The following is a 19040-nucleotide window of genomic DNA, read 5'->3' as shown; positions in this document are numbered from 1 at the left end:
TGGCGCGGCGGGCGCGCGGAGGTGACGCGGCGGAAGCGGCGCGGGCCGGGCGGGGCGGCCATGGAGCTCAGCGAGATGCTCTACAACAAGTCCGAGTACATCGAGACGGTGCGGGGCCGAGGGGAGCGGGGCTCGGGGCTCGGGGGATCCCGGGGAGCGGGTGCGCGGGGCTCGGGGGGCCGCGGGGCCGAGCCGGGCGCGCCGGGGCCCGGGACACCGGCCGTGACCGCCCGTTCTGCCCGCAGGCTTCCGGCAACAAGGTGAGCCGGCAGTCCGTGCTGTGCGGCAGCCAGAACATCGTCCTCAACGGCAAGGTGAGCGCCGGGCGGCGGCTGCCGTGCCCCCGGCAGTGCCCGCGGCATCCAGCGCTGCTCCCCCGCAGCATCCCTGGCCTGGTGCGAGCTGCCCGTGCTGATTTCGTGCCCCAAGCAGCACCGTCCTGCTCTGTCCCTGAGTCTGGTCTGTAGTGCTCGCTGGCATGACCAGAAGGGCAATTGGTGGTTCCAACCTCCTGCACTTCTGCTTTGTTGTCACTTTTCTTTTGGCTGAAAGAATCGTTCCTAAAGTAAGGGAATCTTGCTGCAGTGCCCGGGCCTCGGCATGCGTTTGTGTAAGAAGTGCCAGCACAGGCGGTAAAGGGAGCGGGTTTAGCTGTGTGTCCTTCTGCAGACAATCGTTATGAACGACTGCATCATCCGCGGGGACCTGGCGAACGTGCGGGTGGGCCGGCACTGCGTGGTGAAGAGCCGCAGCGTCATCAGGCCGCCCTTCAAGAAGTTCAGCAAAGGGTAAGAGCCCCTTCCTTTAGGGAGAGACCTGAAAAATCTGTCAGCTTGATTGAGTCTTGTGTTCCAAGAACTCTCCCTTTTGCAGCAATTTGCAGAAATCATCTCTCAAACCTGCTTTTTCCTCAGATGCTGAGCTGTGCCTTGGGGGTTGGTGTTCCAATCCCCTGTTGGATGGAAAGCGATAGATTAGAATAGCAAAGTGAAGAGCATGTTTCAGTTTCTGTGTGTTTATTCACAACATCTTCCTTCTCATTTGGGCCATCCTTTAGAGAGGAGAAACCCAGAAACTGTTCTGTCTCCCTTAGCACAGGATCCACATCTGTTAATCCATCTGGGGACAGGAGACTCTGTGGGGTGATTCTGGGTCTAGCAGTGTCAGTTTGTTTGTTGGACACACACAAATACTCTACTCTCCTGTTGCAGGGTGGCTTTCTTCCCTCTGCACATTGGTGACCATGTCTTCATAGAAGAGGATTGTGTTGTCAACGCGGCCCAGATCGGCTCCTATGTGCACATAGGCAAGAACTGTGTCATTGTGAGTGCCATTTCTGTATTTTCTGTGAACTCCTGCGTGCTGCTGAGACCTTGTGACAGCAGCTGAGAGGTGTCTGCAGCAGCTGGCTGGAGCAGGCTCACTGTCTGTGCTGTTCTTTCTGCTCCTTGTCCTTCTGTGCAGGAAGCTGAGCTTTCAGGTTTACTTCTCTGAGGACAGCGTGTTCAGCTGCTGCTGGCTGCAAAATCCATCTCAAGTGTTGTCCCTGTGGCTAATGGCATTGCCCAAGGGAGGCAGCCTGGCCACAGAGTACAAATGGAATTGTTGTATTTCTGTGTAAATAAGACCAGATAGTCAAGGCTACTGTGTGCTGAAGTAGAGAAGGCCTTGCTGGTACTGCTTGACTCGGGTTTTTGGGGCCAGTTTGAACATTGACATGTTAATGTGCAGTTGTACCTGTGCTAACTGAAAGCAGACAGACATTTTTCCTCAAAAAGAAAAGTTAATTTTGTTGGGAGATCATTCGGTCAGGGTAAAGATTTATTCCTGTGATCTCTTATAAAGGATATGTTTTGAGCATTTGATCTTCTTGAAATTTAAGTAACAAATCAGTAATAATAAGAAAACCTCATGTTCATAGTGTTGTAAATATAAACTTTTCCTGTTTCTGTTTTAGGGACGTAGATGTGTTTTGAAAGACTGCTGCAAAATCTTAGACAACACAGTACTCCCTCCTGAAACCGTAGTTCCACCTTTCACTGTCTTCTCAGGCTGCCCAGGTATGCTCCCTCTATCTTCCCTTGTACAAAACTGAAAACAACATGGATGTTCTTGTTTTAAATAGGATTTCTATAACAAAGGTGGTCATTAGCATTTAGTACCTAAAAATAAAGTTACTGGGCTGCACTGAAAAGTAGCCCTTTTAACTTGTGAAACTCCCTGTTTTAGTGCATGTACACAGTGGTACACCATGACTGATGGCCATGCTGTTCTTCTTCCAGGACTGTTCTCGGGGGAGCTCCCGGAATGCACCCAGGAGCTCATGATTGATGTTACCAAGAGCTATTACCAGAAGTTCTTGCCACTCACTCAGGTCTAGTAGCCCACAGGAGCGTTCTGGGGGTGGGCAGAGGGACCCTGAGCCCCTGTGCCTCAGCTGGCCTGGCCAAGCAGTCCCTCGTGAAAGCTGCTGTGTCCTGTTCAAGCTCTGTGTGCTCGTCCAGTGTACTCCATCCCACATTGTCTGAGTTGTGCCTCTGAATGTTCTGGAGCTGGGAACGCTGAATGCCTGCCTTGGGGCAGCAGCTGGGAGTGAGGCAGGGCTGACACCTGCCTCAGCCTGTCCGCTCACTTCTGTCCTAGTTTAGGCTTGTTAGGCGCAGTCTCCATCCCAGCAGGGCTGTTCTGGCTCTGGGCACTTTCCAGGGTTCATAGGCCTTTCCTTTGGCACAATCCTTGCTGCCCATGGGCCTGCATGCTGAGGTGCACGGCCTCTTCCTTTCTCCCTGGGATTGTCTCCAGGGTACATCATCCTGCTGTTGGCTTTAGGAGTTTTGGCTGGCACTGACAGCTGTCTTTCTGTGCCTGACAGGATGTCCCTTAGCTCCTGAAGCAGGCTGACCTCAGTCCTGTGCTCTCACGCCTCAGGGCTGGTGTTCCTGGGGTCAGTGCCACTTCCTGAATATCACAGACCTTAAAGAGCCAAAGGCCTTTGAAAAGAGGATTGCCATCTCGCAGAATTCAGTGCAGCAGAAAGTGGATAATTAAAAGTGAGAGAATGCTGTAAATGTTTGCATTTATTACCCAGTGTCTGCATTTGCAGAATGCTCTCCTGTGCTTTTCTGCATTATGAAACTTAAGAATGACGCTCAGACTTCTTAGAAAGAGTGAAGATTTCATTTTGGACATGTATTAGAGCATGAATAGTTCTTGCTGAGAGCAGCTCTGAAAGTTGGAGGCATCTGATGCTTTGTACCTGAGTTCAGACAACTGGCTGCACACCAGTCTGCCTGCTCTGGTTGTGCTCTGTTAAAGCTTAGCCTAGTCCTGCTCTAGGTTCTAACCTGCATGTTGTAGTGAAGCAGCTGGGGTTTAGGTGTGTGGTAGGTGTGTGGCTGTGGAGGAGCAGCCCTGGCGCCTCAGCTGATCTGTGGAGCAAATGCTGATACACCTTAGTAGCCAATAGCTGTGTGAGTACTAACGTGTGTAGTAGCTGCTGTACCTCCTGTGTAAAACCACTGACTGGTTTGTATTTTTACTGTACATAAATTAAAGCCTCTTCAGTTGTTGAAGTGACTCGTGACTCTTCAAACCAAACTAGATTGAGGTTCCTGCTGTGCCTGGGCATGAGCCACAGTCCCTTGTTCTGTGAGTGTTACAGGCTGTTCTGGCTGTCCTGTGCATTACAACATGTAGTACAGGGTGAAAGGAGCTGCTTGCTCCCCCTGAGGGGCCTCCTCTGTCACAGGCTTGACAGGTTTGGGGCTTCTTGTGAGATTGCCTGCAAGTCAGGAGTTGAGAGCACTGCTTTGCTCCAGGGTATCTCTGGCAGTGTCTGGCAGGAGTGGGGTGTCTGTGCTGTGTTGCTGTGTTGTCACCTCAGTTTCAACACCACATTGTGCATTTCACTGGGATCGCTTGATCAGCAGCCACAGCAGCAGGGAGAGGAGTGGGAGAGGGGATGTGAGTTTGGGAGTGGGGTGGCAGCTGGAAAAGTCTGAGTGATGAATTTCCACAGCACCTGAGAGCAGAGCTGTAGTGCATGAAGGGGTGTGACACTGCAATAACATGTTTCTTGGCCTGCTCTTCCTTCTAGCTGTCTGAGCTGACTCTTCTGCCTTAATTAAAACCTCTTTTGTTGTCTTTGTTAAGGTGGCCTCTGGCAGGGCCTAAAACCAAGCCACCACTGAAGATCCCTAACACCCAGCATTGTTAACATTCCTTACACTGGCCACTTTCTCCTCCTGCCTCTGAAGCATCCCTCTGACCTGGCCTCAGCTCTCCGCCTCTGCCAGTCTGGGAAGATGGAGTGTCAGTGTCCCAGCTCTGCCCGCAGCCTTCCATCCAGCGTGGTGCAGGAGTGGGGAAGCATATCCTGCAGGGAGGGGAATGTCTTCTGTCAGCAATCTGTACAAACACTGAGCACTTCTAACCCCAAGTTGCTGTGTGGCTTCATTGAACGCTGTGTGCTTTGCTCGGCGTTGCTGACCAGGAGGGGCAGGGGGTGCTGCTGCATGTGAGGAGGTTCAGGGTCCCTGGGAGCACACCCTCCCTGCCTGTGCTGCTGGTGGTTCGGTGTGCCAGGGCTGTGTGGGAAGGTCTCTCAGGCACCAGGCCAGCGGGGACCATGCTGTGCCTGCTTTGTGGGGAGCAGAATCCCCTGGGATGATCCAACCTTTGAGCTGTGGCTGTGGTGACCTGCAGGGCTCCGGGCCCTGTCCGTGCACCAGGCTCCAGGACACCCTGGCACGGATGGCCCATGCCTGTGGGTGAGGCTTGGCCGAGGCGTCAGCTCAACCTGCCGGGCAAAAGCACCATGTATGCCGGCCACTGACGGTGTGTGCCGGCCACTGACATCTCTTCTTCTGTTCTCTGTTAGCCAGCACCAAAAGAAACAGCTTCTGCCGAAGGGGAAAGGAGGCAAACAAACGGTGTTCATTCCCTCAGCCAGGGCACCGTGCGTGCCAGGGAGCAGAGAGCAGGAGCCTGGCTGAGGCACTGCTGCTGTGTGTGGTGGGACATTTGTCATGGGTGATGGAGTTCAGGCATGGGAGCATCCCGCGGTCACCTCTCCCAGCAAGGGGACCCAGAGCCAGCACCGGGAGTGCCGGAGGGCCTGTCGTGGGGGACACAGGGGGCAGTGAGGTCAGGGACACCACACCCGAGGGGCGCAGCGTGGGGTGTCTGTGTTATAGAAACCGGCCCAAGGTCGGTTCCTGGCTACCCGCGGGAATCCCGCTGGGAACCGCGCACATGGGAGCCGCGGGAGCGGGCGGTGCCACCGCAGGGCCTCTCCCGAGGAATCCCACGCCGGCGCAAATCCCGAGGAATGTCCTTGGCGGAGCGCCTCGTGCCCGCGCTCGGGGTCCCGCGGGAGCGCGCAGAGCGCGCCTCGGGGCCCGCGGGAGCGCGCGCGGCCGCAGCCACCGGCACCCTGCGCACGCGCACACCGCGCGCGCTGTGGGGGCGTGTCCGAGCGCGCCCGGCCCCGCCCCCGCGGGTGCCTGTCTCCCTGGGCTCCCATGGTGCCCCGCGCGCCGCGTGGATTTTAAATCGTGCGGCCAATGGGGAGCGGCCGCGCGCGGTAACGGCCCCGGCGCCGCCTTTGAATCGCGGCCGGAGCGAGCGAGCGGCCCAACTCGGCCCGGGCCGTACCATACTGCCGCGGCACCGGAACAGCACGGCCGGCACAGCCACCGGCACCCGCAGCTGCCCCGGTAAAGGCGCCCCGCACCCGCTGCTGCATCGGTACCGGGACCCGCCGGTACAGGGACTCGGCACACCCAGATCCACCGGTACCGAGACCTGCAGCTGCACCGGTGCACGAACCCGGCTCGTGCCACTTCCCCAGCACCCACTGCTGCACCGGGACCCGCCGCTCTCCCGCAGCCGCTGTTTCGGTGCAGGCAGCCGGGGCCCGGCGGTGCCCCAGCGCGGACGCAGCATGACCGCGCCGGGCGGGAAGGCGGCGCGGCCGGCGGCGCTGGTGGAGCCGGCCCGGGCGGCGGCGGCGGCGGCGGGGGGGAAGGAGGTGCCGAAGGTGCTCGTGGATCCCCGCACCCGGCGCAGCTTCGTGCGCGGGCGGTTCCTGGGCAAGGGCGGCTTCGCGCGGTGCTACGAGCTGGCCGAGGCCGAGAGCCGGGAGGTGTTCGCTGGGAAGGTGGTGCCCAAGTCGCTGCTGGTGAAGCCGCACCAGAAGGAGAAGATGTCCATGGAAATCGCCATCCACCGCAGCCTCTCCCACCGCCACGTCGTCGGCTTCCAGGGCTTCTTCGAGGACGACGATTTCGTCTACGTCGTGCTGGAGCTCTGCCGCCGCAGGGTGAGGGGCCGGGGGGCGGGTGTCGGTGTCCCCGGGTTCGGACCTGTCCTTCCCTTCCCCGTGTCCTGCGGTACTGAGCTCCTCCTTGTCCCGCAACCCCCGCCCCGGTACTGACCCCCCGTTCCCCGCAGTCGCTGCTGGAGCTGCACAAGCGGCGGAAGGCGCTGAGCGAGCCTGAGGTGCGGTACTACCTGCGGCAGACCATCCTGGGCTGCCAGTACCTGCACAGCCACCGCGTCATCCACCGCGACCTCAAGCTGGGCAACCTCTTCCTTAGTGACGACATGGAGGTGAAGATCGGTAAGTGCAGGGACCCCAGCACAGGGACCAGCTAGCCAGGGCATCCTGGTTATATCCCGTCTCCCTGTCCCTCCAGGTGACTTTGGCCTGGCCACCAAGGTAGAGTATGATGGGGAACGCAAGAAGACCCTGTGTGGCACACCCAACTACATCGCCCCAGAGGTGCTGGGCAAGAAGGGGCACAGCTTCGAGGTGGACATCTGGTCCATTGGCTGCATCATGTGAGTCAAACTGCCTTTCAGAGGGCATGAAGCTGGGCAATCCCTGTTCTGATCTCCTCGGCCCCTCTGAGCTTCAGTGTAATCCAAAGCTCCAGGTCACTGTCCCCCACAGTGCTGAGTCCTGCTGCCAGGCAGCTCCCAACCTTCCCCAACTGAAGCATTTCCCTGCAGGGTGCTAGATCCCAGCTTCCCTTTCCAGGGAACAGGATCCAGGCACAGTACACGTAGCTGTCAGTGTGTCTTAATGCTAACCATGTTCCCTCTGCCAGGAAAGCCCCTGGGTGTGCTTAGGACATGGTTGCTCCTGTGCACAATCTGAGTCTCTTTGGCAAAACTGACACCCTTTTGTCTGGGAATGCCCAGGTACACTCTGCTGGTGGGGAAACCGCCTTTTGAGACTTCTTGCCTGAAGGATACGTACATCCGGATCAAGAAGAATGAGTACACCATTCCCAAGGTATGCCGCTTCCCATGGAGCGTCTGTTTGGCTCACAGCGGTGCTTGGTGAGCCTCCTGCTGCAGCCTCTGTGTCTGCCACTCCATGGGCTCTCCATAGCAGGGCAGGGGCTCTCAGGCTGGGGTGGTGTGAGCCTTGTGGGGAGCCAGCAGCTCCCTGCCCTGCAATCCAGCAAAAATCTGAGCATGGCTGCTGGTGTGTGGGGGTGAATGGACATGGGCAAGTCCATGAGGTCTGGGCTAGGTCCCCAGCTCACTCCACTGCTGATGGGTTGGTATTGCTCCAGTCATTTGACCCCAGGCTTTGGGTGCTGTTAGGAGCCAGTTCTCTGTGCCACCCAATTCTGCTTCCCCAGGCTTGTGTCCTGCTTGCCCGATGCAGCACTGGAGCTCCGCTCCAGGCAGAGCTTCCCTGGGCTGCAAACTCCGTTCATTTGTCACTAGTGCACGTTGTCCCTGACCCGTCTCTAAACTCCGCCTGTCCCTCAGCACATCAACCCCGTGGCCGCAAATCTCATCCAGAAGATGCTGAGGTCAGACCCTGCCACGCGCCCAACCGTCGATGAGCTGCTGAACGATGAGTTCTTCACCTCGGGGTACCTGCCCAGCCGCCTGCCCACCAGCTGCCTCACCATCGCTCCCCGCTTCTCCCTGGCTCCCAGCAGCCTGGAGCTCAGCGGGCGGAAGCCGCTGACCGCGCTCAATAAAGGTAGGGCTGGGTGCCCGGGTGAGCTGGGCCGTGGGGCCGGGCACAGCCTGCCCAGCCTCCAGCTGCATCCACAACCTTCAGTGTGCCTCCCTCGCATCATCTCCTGATCCTTATGGAAACTCAGAGCATTTGTGGGTGAGGGGGCTCTCCCTGCTCTGCCTGGGATGAAGCACTGCATTCGCTTCAGCTCTGTAAGGAGCTCAGACTGATGCCTGGGAAGTTCCACCAGAACACAAGGAAGACCTCTCCTGTGCAGTGCCCAAGCAATGAACAGATTGCCTAGAGTGGGTGTGTGGAGTCTCCCTCACTGGAGATACTCCAGAATCCTCTGGACACATCCCGTGCTCTGGAATTACCCGGCTCATGTCCCACCACAATCCCTTCCGACATGAGCCGTTCTGTGTGTCAGGTGTTGTCTGTACCTGGTGCCTTTGGAACCTCGTCCCTCACATCTCAGTGTTGTCTCTCTGCCCAGGACTGGACAGCCCTGCCCAGGAGCCCTTGCTGGAGAAGGAGGAAGCAGCGGGGCTGCGGGAGGTGGGAGATGCTGTCAGCTGCCACCTGGCTGACATGTTGCAGCAGCTGACTGCAGTCAATGCAGCCAAGCCCTCGGAGCGAGTAGCAGTGAGGCAAGGTGAGCCTGGGGCAGCCCACGGGCCTCGTGGGGTGCACTGGCTGTGGGAAAGGTCCCCTAACGAGCTGCTTTCTTCCTGCAGAAGAAGCTGAGGACCCGGCCTGCATTCCCATCTTCTGGGTTAGCAAATGGGTGGACTACTCGGATAAATATGGACTCGGTAAATACCAGGGGTGGCAATGCTTCAGGCTTTCCTTGTGTCTGAGGAGGCTGGGAGAAGCCTGGGTTGATGCATTTCCTAGGCCTGGGTTTTTAATCGCCATATTCCAGTGCATGTGTCCAAGAGCACTGCCAGGAATCTTACCAAATACCCCAGGAATCCAGAGCAGTGGTCACTGACCATCAGCCTTGGCCACTTTAACGTGGACAATGGTACCTGTGCATGAGGTGACCAGGCTCTCCCCAGCCTGCACAGGGATCCATGGTGGCAGCAGAGGCTGTTTTTGAAGCAGCTGATGCAATAAGGGAGATGACAAATCCAAAAGTGGAAAAATGCCAGCCAGACCTCCCCAAAGAGAAGACCTGGCAGGGCCTTGGTGAGATGGCTGTTAGGGAATCCCTGGGTGATAAACCATCTGCCTTGGTACTTCCCACCACCTGTGGTCCCCCAAGATCTCATGGGGTCCTTTCTGGGCAGGTTACCAGCTCTGTGACAACAGCGTTGGGGTTCTCTTCAATGACTCCTCTCGTCTCATCATGTACAACGATGGGGACAACCTGCAGTACATTGAGCAGAACAACACTGAGTCCTACTTCACTGTGAGGTCCTACCCCTCTAACCTCAACAAGAAGGTCAGTCCTGGGGGCAGGAGCCCTGGCTGGGGGTGGTGAGACCCCTGCCACCCTTAGGCTTGGATGGCAGGGTGGGTTCCAGGGAGAAACTTTTATTGGAGGCCACTGGCACTTTGCAGGCTTCCTCTAGCTGGTGACACATGGGCCCAAGGACAGACACTAGCAGCTCTAGCTGCTATCTGAGGTTCATTTATGAGCAGTTTCACAGAAATTTAGTTGCTCACATGACTTGCATGTACCAAAGTATTCAGCAAAGTGAGTCTGATGTGTCACGGTCAGAGTTAATTTTGAGGATTTCCTTAAGTTTTTGCCATAACACCTCAAGCTCTGACAGATGTAAGGAGGGTCTGGGATTGTGATGGCTGTCCCTGTGCTCCTCCCCCGTGCCTGGGGTCACCCTCAGCCCCTCACAGCCCGTCCCTTCTGCAGATAACACTACTGAAGTACTTCCGGAATTACATGAGTGAGCACTTGCTGAAGGCGGGGGCGAACATCACACCACGGGAAGGGGACGAGCTGGCCCGGCTGCCCTACCTGTGCACCTGGTTCCGGACCCGCAGCGCCATCATCCTGCACCTCAGCAACGGCACCGTGCAGATCAACTTCTTCCAGGTGAGGCTCTCTGCAGGGCCGTGGCGCTGGCTGCACGTGGTGCTGCTTGGAGGGTGGCAGGAGGGGATGACCTGAGCCAAGGCTGTGCCCAGGGAGCCTGGCTCTGGGAGCTGTCAGACAGCTGGTATCTAAAGCCCCCAGTGTCCTCACTTGTGAGGGGCTGTGCTCTGGAGCTGTTGTCCTTTGCTGCACTCTGAATTCTACAGAGGGGTTTTGTCACACGTTCTGGGTGTGCCAAGAGGGCTCATGCAGAGGAAATGCTGCCCCGGGGAGCACGGTGCTCAGTGAGTGTGTGTTGTCTCCCCCCAGGACCACACCAAGGTCATCCTGTGCCCTCTCATGGCTGCTGTGACATACATAGATGAGAAACGGGACTTCCGCACGTACAAGCTGAGCCTGATCGAGGAGCACGGCTGCTGCCGCGAGCTGGCCAGCCGCCTGCGCTACGCACGCACCATGGTGGAGAAGCTCCTCAGCTCCAAGTCTGGCTCGGGCCGGGTGAAATCTTCCTCCTAGACCTTGTTCTTGCTGGACTCGACATCGGTGCCAAACTGCCCAGCTGTGGAGGGAGAGGTCTGGCAGCTTCCCTCACGTGGCCCAGCTGGGTTCCTACTCCTGGCTCTGGGCTCGTTGCCCCGAGGAAGCCCTGCTGCTGTGGGAATGGTGTTGTTCACTGACTGGTGCCCAAAGGTTTCTTGCTTCCTGCTCCTAACAAAGTGTATTTTTAAACTCCCTACCTAGTCTGTTTTTCTAATTTCCCAAAGCCAAAATCCCAGCTCCAAACCAGCCCTCATTTGAGGTGCCTGGGGCTGCTCTTGAGAGAGCAGAGCTGGCAGTGAGGTGTCTCTACATGACTGTGCCCCTGCTCTGGGCTTTGTTTCCTCTGGTAGAAGCTCAGGTAAGGTATTGAACAAGCCCGGGGTGAGATTTGAGCAATTGACCTTTTAATGCTGAAACTCCATGAAACCTCAACTTTTGTATATTTCATAACTTGAATAAAGATTGTTTAACAGCATCCAGGCTGTTTCACTTCCCTTTGCCTTGCTGAGAGAGGGGACAGTACTGCTCTGGCTTCCCCCTCTCAATGAGACACCCTCTTACCCTTGGCCTGGGCTTGCCTCCTCCTTGGCTCCATGACTACTTATGGCTAAAGAATCAGCACAAGTCCTCTCAGGCAGCAGGAGCCCAGTGACCTGCCTGTTGCACTCCACCATCCCTGCCAGCAACTAGAGGTGCTCTTAGGCCAGTTTGTTTTTATAAGCAGGACAATCTTTAGTTGATGTTTTTTAATTTTTTATAACATTTTGTATAAATACATTCTGAAAAGAAATCTGGTACAAACCCTGTTATCTGTGTAACAAAATCCCACACCCCAGTATACAGAGGAATCAAACTATACAAAATTATTGCTGTTCCACAGAGGAGCTTTGCTGTGGGGCTCTCTATGCCCACGGCCTCAGCTGGTGCTGGAGGCTGGCTCACAGGGCCCGCATGCCCATGGGCATGCTATGAACCACAGCATCCATGGGATACCTGCCCTGGGCAGCAGGAGAGGCTGGGGGAAATGCAGGCACAGGCCTGTCTTTGAGAGAGGGATCCCAGGGGCAAGGAACTCCCTCCTTTGTGCCCAGAGACAACTGTTCCTGGACTGCTGTGCCACCAGGCCTGGCACAGGTACAGGCTGCTGGGGCCCCTAAGGGAGAAAGCCCTGTTCTGGGCACAGCTGAGATCCACACCTCCATTGTGGGACTGTGCCCCCACAGCCTGGGTGCCATGGGCAGGTCCCAGCCCCAGGGTGGCTGCTGGGCCTGGCCTGGTGAGCACAGCCCTGCCACGGCTGAGGGGCAGTTCCAGTGTCAGCACTGGGGGCCTGGGCACAGCTCGAGGAGTTGTGTCCCCAGGCCCTTGGCACAGGAGAGAACCTGTGGGACAAAGCAGGACAGAGCTTCCTGTCCCTGGTGAATGTCCCCTGGGGTTGATGGCAGCTTGAGGGCATTGCTGTGCCAGGGCCCCACTGTGAAAACACAACGTGTTTTCCTCTTTCTTCTCCAAGCACTGTGTCCACCTGAGATGTCTTTGTTTTCTGACTCAAATGCCTTCACACCTGTCTGACTGTGTGTGTTGGCAAAGACGGTTGCTCAGAGGGTCCCCCAGGTGAGAGCATGGTGCTGCCCCATGCCCCACCTGCTGAGCCCTTGCCTGGCTGGCAGCAGGGCATTGAGAGGGCCCGGGCGGGAAGCAGCGGCTGCAGCCCTTGGGCATGGCCTACAGTCCTCGGGCCTGACCCATGGCCTTCAGGTGCCATTGCCCCTCAGACGTGACCTGCAGCCCTCTGGCATGATCCGCAGCCATCAGGAGTGACCCACAGCCCTCAGGCATGTCCCATGGCCCTTGGGCATGACCCGTGGCTGTTGGGTGTGACCCACAGCCCTCAGGGGCTGTCGCCCCTCATGCACTTTTGCCCCTCAGGCATGGCCCACGGCCCTTGGGCATGACCCGCAGCCCTCGGGCCTGACCCGCAGCCCTCAGGCATGACCCACGGTCCTTGGGAGTGACCCACAGCCCTCGGGCCTGACCCGCAGCCCTCAGGCATGGCCCACAGCTCTCATGTGTGACCCGCGGCCCTCAGGCGCCGTCGCCCCTCAGGCCCTGGCAGTAGTAGGAGCGGAAGGTGCGCTCGTGGGCACAGAGCCGCATGGCCCCGTGCGTGTGCAGCAGCAGCCGCGGGAAGCGGGAGGTGAAGTACTCCACAAAGCCCTCGGGGACGGAGCCCAGGGCCACCCGCACGTCGGCCGGCAGCTCGTGGTAGTGGTGCTTCTGCAGGAGAGAGGGGGACGTGAGAGGGGACAGGGACAGTGGGGGGGCAGGGCCACGGGGCAGCTGGGTGGCCGTACCTTGTTCCTCATGGCCCGCAGCAGGTCACGCACTGACCCCCCCTTGTAGGTGCGGAACTTCCTCAGGTCTGGGGACAGCAGGGGAGACACGGAGTGAGGGGGGACACAGCCCCTGTAGTGCCAGCCCCAGCCCTGCTGCACTGTGGCCTCCCAAGGAAGGGCTGCCACCTTTACCTGCCCTGCTTTTGGCTCCTGGGCACAAGCAGGTGCCTGCTGGCCAGTAAAAGCACCAGCCCCTGAAGCCTTCACTGGGCCCAATGATGAGCCTGGCCCCTCCGTGCTCACCCATCTGCAGCGGGAGGGAGATGTGCATCCTCCAGTTGGTCCTCACCACCGCCCGTCCCCCCGATTCCAGGGCTGAGACAATGGGCCCCTCGGCTGGCTCCTTCTCCACACGGTCACTGACGTCCTGTGTGCCCAAGAAGTGTGTATGGCACAGCCCCTGCTCTGCACGAGGTGGGACAGAGACCCAGGGACACCCCAGCCCTCCCAAGAGTAGCTCACAAGGAGCATGTTGACCTAAATGCAGCAGTTTCCAGCACATTTTTCAGTGCACAACTGCATTCACTGCCAGTGGGGCAGCACAGGCTCACCTGGAAGAACTGCAGCTGCTTCTCCTGACTCCAGAAAAAGGGATGCACAAGGACCACAGGGGCCGAGGGCCGGCGCTGGGGCTCGGCGCTGATCATCGCCACAATCAGCTCCCTCGCAACGAGTTTGTCTGGGGGTGAAGCAGAACAGCACCGAGCTCGTCTCTGCCCCGGGAGAGGGAGCTGCCCTCAGCCCGCAGCCTCCCCGCGGGGACGGGTCTCACCGTGAGCCTCCTCCTGCAGGCAGCTCAGCTGGTAGCAGCCCGCCAGGATGTTGGCCTGGCGCCGCAGGCTGTCCCCAAAGGGGTGCTGGCCCCCCGACACCACGTAGTAGAAGATGCACCCGGCTGAGAAGATGTCCACAGCACTGGTCTGAAAAACACGGGGGCACCCTCAGGCAAAGGGCAAGGAAACCTTTACCTGCCACTTCTCTGTCTTTTCGTCTGGACAATTTGTCATTGGCTGCAGAGCTGCTGGAAAATGCATCACATGGGGCTCCTGCTCTGCTACCTGCATCAGGGAGCCCCATCACCCCCGGTTCCCAACAGAGAAGGTGTTTCCAGAGGCACAGCCAGAATTCAGGACTCCACAGCCCAACGGACATGCAGGGGCTGCAGGTGTCCCACCAGCAGGCAAACAGACACCAGCATGAGCCCCAGCACTGCCCTGCCCAGGATCAGTGCAGCAGCTGCTTCCAGTGGGAATGAGATCCCCAACTGTGAAGAGAGGAGAAGCGTGACCTTGTCAGCATCTCACAGCCCCTTCAACCTCCCCACCCCGAATTTCTGAGGACTAATGGAGCCTAATGAGACACCTGTGCTGAGCACAGCTGGGCACTGTCCCACAAGGGCAGGGGCACGGGGACAGCCCTGGCAAGGAGCACAGTGCCTGTGTCTGGGCTGGCTCTGGCTCATGGAGCTCTCATCTTAATTGTGCACCCTGGCAGTGTGACCTGAGGCCACTGCCACCATGGGGGACACGCCACAGTGGGCCCAAGGAGCACCCGGGGCAGGGGGGCCACGGCTCACTGACAGGGTTCTCCTTTGGGGCCTCCTGCAGCACCTCGGGCGCGATCCAGCCCTCAGTGCCGGGGATCCCGGAGCGGAGGCTGAAGCTCTGCCGGCCCCCCTGGAGCTTCTTGCAAAGGCCAAAGTCGGAGATGACGGCGCGGATCTGCCCGTGGCGGTTCGGGACAGAGATGAGGATGTTACAGGGCTTCAGGTCACGGTGCACTGCAAGTGAGAGGCTGTGGTGTCACCCGGCAGGGCTGGAGCAAGCAGGGCTCTGCCACAGCCCCATGTGCTGCTGAAGCCCCAGTCCTGCCAAACCCCGCAGCATTTGCTGAGGAGGGGCTGCAGAGGGGCTGCAGAGGGGAGTGCTGGCCCTTACCGATGCTGAGGGAGTGCAGGTGGGCCAGCCCCGACATGGTCTGACGCAGCACGGACACCGGGTCCAGCCCGCGGCGCTCAAAGCTGGGGCTCTCCACGTACTGGAACCACACAGCAGGAGAGGAACTAAGCCTGGTTTACTGGGCAAAGGCAGGCTGGCTGGAGAGACGCCCTCCCCGGGGTGATGGGGGCGATGGAGAGGAGCCCCCGCAGAGGCAGTCTGTGCCCGAGGCCGGTGCCTGCAGGGCTCCCGGGCCGGCTCACCTCCTGCAGCGTGGCGGAGCACAGCTCGATGGCGATGTAGTGGAACTGCCGGTCCCGCTCCGTGCAGAAGTAGCGCACCACGTGCGGATGCTCGTCGGACTCGCGCAGCAGCCGCACCTCGCGCTCCAGCAGGTGCACACACTCGGGCAGGAGGCGCTTCACGGCCACGCTGCGGCCCTCGAACTGCCCCCTGTGCGCAGAGTCCTGCTGTGCCCGTGTGCTGCAGGGCAGGGCCCGGCCACCCTCACCCACGGGGTGCCCAGGGTGCTGTACCCACACTGCTGCACCCCAAAGCCTTGTCACATCACCGACAGGAATCTTCCCAGTGTAAGCTGGGAAATGGAGGGTCTCCATTTCATAGGAAAATTACACTGTGTTCAGGGGTGGAAAAGGGGCTCAGCCAGAGCCTCGGAACCATGTGAGGGGCCAGAGCAGGTGCAGGCAGGCAGGGAGGGGTGCAAGGGGGACCTGCCCTGTGTACCCAGTGCCTGGTCAATGAGGGCCACGAGCCCAGCTCCAGGATGGGTGGGATGAGGACCGGAAGAAAGTGAAGGGGGTGAGCTCTCAAAAGTCCCTGAACCAGAGGCTACCACCCTGAGCTGCCTTGTCACTATCCCTGTGGCTCCCAGGGAGAAAGGGAGCAGAGTGGGGACAGACACCCAGTGTCACCCACCTGAAGACAAAGGTTCCTCCAGCTCCATGGCCCAGCACATCTTTGGGGTTAAAAGAAACTTTCCCAACTACAACCAGGTCTGGATCTGCATCTGCAATGGAGAAAAGACAGCTGTCTTCCAGCCTCCAAGCATTAGTTCTGTGTAGAGGACACCTGTTTCTCTATTCATCTGGCCATTTCTTGGGCCCTACTCTTATGTAGCCCATGCTTATTCAGCAGCAGATCTGGCACCTCCTCCCATCCCAGTTGGGCTGCAGCCCTCTCATCTGCGGGCATCCCTGCCCCTGCTCTGGGTGCTGACATCTCTGGACAGAAGCCCCCACAGCCTGCCTGCTCCCCCTGCACCCACCTTCAGCAGGCACTGGGACAGCTGGCTCTGGGCTGACTGTCCCGTTAGCCGGCTCCTTCAGGCAGGCGGAGGGGCTGGAGCTCTGTGAGAGCTCTGAGGCACTGCCCTGGCTCAGCTCCAGCTCTCCAGGCTCCTCAGGGACCCCCTCTCCGGAGACTCGGCCCGAGAGCAGCATCTCCTGCTGCTGCTGCAGGAGCTGTATCTGCTCCTCCAGCTGCTGCTGCTGGGCCACATGCTGCCGCTGCAGCTTCTGCAATACAAACCACGGGAATATTCAGAGCCTGGAGCCATGCTGGGGCATTGGCTCCGTGTCCCTCTCCCTCCACCAGAAGCACTCACCATGAGCAGCAGGACCAGGATGCCCCCGCCCAGCAGAGCCGTGCCGACGCCTGCCATCACCAGGTCCCAGGTGCCAGACTCGGGGTACACCTCCAGCTGCTCCCCTGGCACAGGGTCTGGCTGGAGCTGCCCCTCGCTGCGGACAGCTGGCTCCTCGGGGCTGCTGGGGGCCAGGAACTGCAACACACACCCAGGGCTGGCTGAGGCACAGACCGCAGGGCACTTGGCTTTGGGACCTCCTTCCTGTCCTGTCCCATGCTGGGGATCCACTGCCCGCCCCAAGCAGCACAGACCCCTCAGTGACCCAGCACCCTTCACCACTCACATCGTCGAACACGGTCCTGCTGGGAGGAGCCCTGGGGATGATGGTTTCTGTGGTTTTCCTCAGGTTGTCTGGGAAGGCTCTCAGCATCGTGGTGTGGACCAAAGGAGGCAGCTCATGGTGCCCTGTGGCAGGAGGGGAACAGAGACAACCCTCAGTTCCCCTCTTGGTTTCAGCACCCATCCCTTGCCAGCAGCCCTGGCTCTCCTGGAGTAGGGGGGTTGCTTCTCATGGGACCCCCAGCATGGGTAACTGTGAGCCCTGCTTCAAAGGGTCCCCACTGGGCAGAGCAGGTTGCCTATTGTCCCCAAAGCACAGCAGCAGCTCGGGGTGTTCCCCCCCGGGCACTGCCTGGGAGCCAGGACATGGGTGAGTCTGTGCCTACCACAGCTCCGCACCTATGAGGAGCCACTGGTTGGGAGGTGAGGCGATGCTGCCCTGGGGGTACTTGACGTCCGTGCTGGGCGTGATCTCGCACTCCCCGGACTCCCTCATGGTCACGTCCTCCGTGGTGGGGCCGTCGATCCTGGCCAGCGTGATGCCCTGGGGCTGGGGACGTGGCAGCTCGTGGGGCACCAGGCGGCCGGACACGCCATGGTGGCTCCAGCGGGGCACAGGGGACACTCACCACCAGCGCCACGCTGCCGTGCACCAGGGAGGTCACAGCATAGAAACTGGTGGCGTGCTTCCCCACGTAGAGCGCCGGCCTGCAGGGCAAGGACAAGCATCACCTTCCATCCGCCACGGACCAGGGTGGCCGAGCATGGGAACACGAATGCCACCGGCTGCCACCGCTCAGGAACCACCTACAGCAGCTGGGTCTTGGTGGCAGCGAAGTCCTTGACGGACTGGTAGCTCCACTTGAGGACGTGGATGTCCTGTGTCTGGAAGGTCAGGTAGCGCAGGGTCTCCATGGCCACGTTGAGGTGGGGCAGGCGGCGCAGGCTGTCCTGGTGCCACAGGTAGATGCCAACCACAGGTGAGCCGTAGTTCTGCGCCCACAGGACCTCCCCGCTCTCCTTGTCCAGGGTCACCACCAGCCCGTCGCCACTTGAGGCCAAGTGTGCCATTTCTGCAGAGAGCAAGGCGGATGAGGGATGCAGCACTTCGGCTGTGTCTGCTCTGGTCACCCTCAGTTCCGCCACTGGTCGTGGGCTGCTGCCTGTTGTCCCCAGCAATGGGCACAGCTGAGCCCTGCTGGCCCTGGCACTGCCACCCCAGGCCCCTGCACAGCCAGAGTCCTGCCGGAGTGGGCACTGGGGAGCTGTGTGCCATGACTGCCACTGCAGTTGCACTCACTGTACTGGTAGGACTCCTCGCAGAGCGGGGCCGAGTACTCGGAGAAGGTGGCATTCCAGCGCAGCTCCCGCGACTTGGTGTCATACATGGTGATGACGTATTCTGGGGACAGGAGCAGGGCACAAGGTCACCTCCAGAGCCCCATTCCTGGCACCAGGGGATAGATGGGGGCACTTACGGGTCCGTCCGATGTAGAGCAAGGGGCTGGATGGGCACAGACCATCCCAGGCCTCTGTTGAGAGGGTGGTCTGCTTCTCCCCTGACTTGGGGTCCACAATGAACCAGCTGTCCTGCTTCTTCCCTGAGAAGGAAAATGCCTTCTTTGTAAGCCCCCGCAGCCCCCTGTCCCCAGGAGCTCCCTCTGAGCCCTGCCTGCGCCCTGCACAGCTCCTGGGGCCTGGGCAGGGCTGCCCTGCACACCCCAGCGCTCCGTACCGGTGTACAGCACCCCGTCCGAGCCGCGGCACGGCGAGGACTGCACCAGCTCCGGGATGGTGAATGGCAGCTTCTGCAACACAGGAGCAGGGCAGGGTCACCCTGCAGCCCAGGGCACCCCAGGGCTCACAGCGTGCCCACGGCCCCACAGCCCTACTGACCATCAAGCCTTCCTTGTTCTTTCCTCCCAGGATATACAGGCTGCCGTCATTGGGGTCTGGAAGGAATGCTGGCCTGGGAAGCACGAGAGAGGGATAAAACATGAGCCACCCCCTGCCCCAGACACCTCCGAGGACACAGAGTGGCTACACTGCAGAATCCCCTTTAGCAGTTTGCTCTGGGGTGAGTCCCTGCAGGACTTGACCTTTCCTGGGCACCTGCAGCACTGGGTTTTGCAGGAGATAAATCCCACTCTGGTCAGTCCTGGGGCTTCCCACAGCC

At 59.4% G+C, this 19040-nt stretch overlaps 3 protein-coding genes across 3 annotated transcripts; 2 read left to right on the top strand and 1 right to left on the bottom strand.

Moving 5' to 3' along the window:
• Positions 1 to 23: 23 nt before the first annotated feature.
• On the top strand, positions 24 to 4438 carry DCTN5 (dynactin subunit 5). The gene is made up of 7 exons (XM_058035442.1): positions 24 to 108; positions 246 to 314; positions 670 to 788; positions 1212 to 1323; positions 1958 to 2060; positions 2283 to 2374; positions 4153 to 4438. Exons 1-7 carry the CDS (start codon positions 61 to 63, stop codon positions 4171 to 4173), a joined length of 564 nt encoding a protein of 187 aa, XP_057891425.1. The 5' UTR covers positions 24 to 60; the 3' UTR covers positions 4174 to 4438.
• Positions 4439 to 5944: 1506 nt separating this feature from the next.
• PLK1 (polo like kinase 1) lies at positions 5945 to 10562 on the top strand. The gene is made up of 10 exons (XM_058035750.1): positions 5945 to 6322; positions 6454 to 6622; positions 6699 to 6843; positions 7207 to 7300; positions 7789 to 8008; positions 8484 to 8642; positions 8725 to 8802; positions 9280 to 9434; positions 9864 to 10046; positions 10356 to 10562. The coding sequence occupies exons 1-10, from the start codon at positions 5945 to 5947 to the stop codon at positions 10560 to 10562; spliced, it is 1788 nt and encodes a 595-aa protein (XP_057891733.1).
• A 2014-nt stretch (positions 10563 to 12576) lies between these two features.
• ERN2 (endoplasmic reticulum to nucleus signaling 2) lies at positions 12577 to 18870 on the bottom strand. The gene is made up of 19 exons (XM_058035251.1): positions 18761 to 18870; positions 18600 to 18672; positions 18343 to 18465; positions 18165 to 18266; positions 17676 to 17937; positions 17494 to 17572; positions 17264 to 17414; positions 16869 to 16990; positions 16544 to 16720; positions 16205 to 16454; positions 15856 to 15946; positions 15183 to 15372; positions 14920 to 15019; positions 14563 to 14762; positions 13755 to 13902; positions 13534 to 13661; positions 13226 to 13349; positions 12941 to 13008; positions 12577 to 12863 (listed from the first exon to the last, which is right to left on the bottom strand). Exons 1-19 carry the CDS (start codon positions 18860 to 18862, stop codon positions 12672 to 12674), a joined length of 2682 nt encoding a protein of 893 aa, XP_057891234.1. The 5' UTR covers positions 18863 to 18870; the 3' UTR covers positions 12577 to 12671.
• Between the last annotated feature and the right edge of the window lie 170 nt (positions 18871 to 19040).

The sequence above is a fragment of the Melospiza georgiana genome, chromosome 16 (assembly GCF_028018845.1).
Source record: "Melospiza georgiana isolate bMelGeo1 chromosome 16, bMelGeo1.pri, whole genome shotgun sequence".
NCBI lineage: Eukaryota > Metazoa > Chordata > Aves > Passeriformes > Passerellidae > Melospiza > Melospiza georgiana.
The sequence above is the reverse complement of the archived record's forward strand: the minus strand, read 5'-3'. Positions and strand labels throughout refer to the sequence as shown.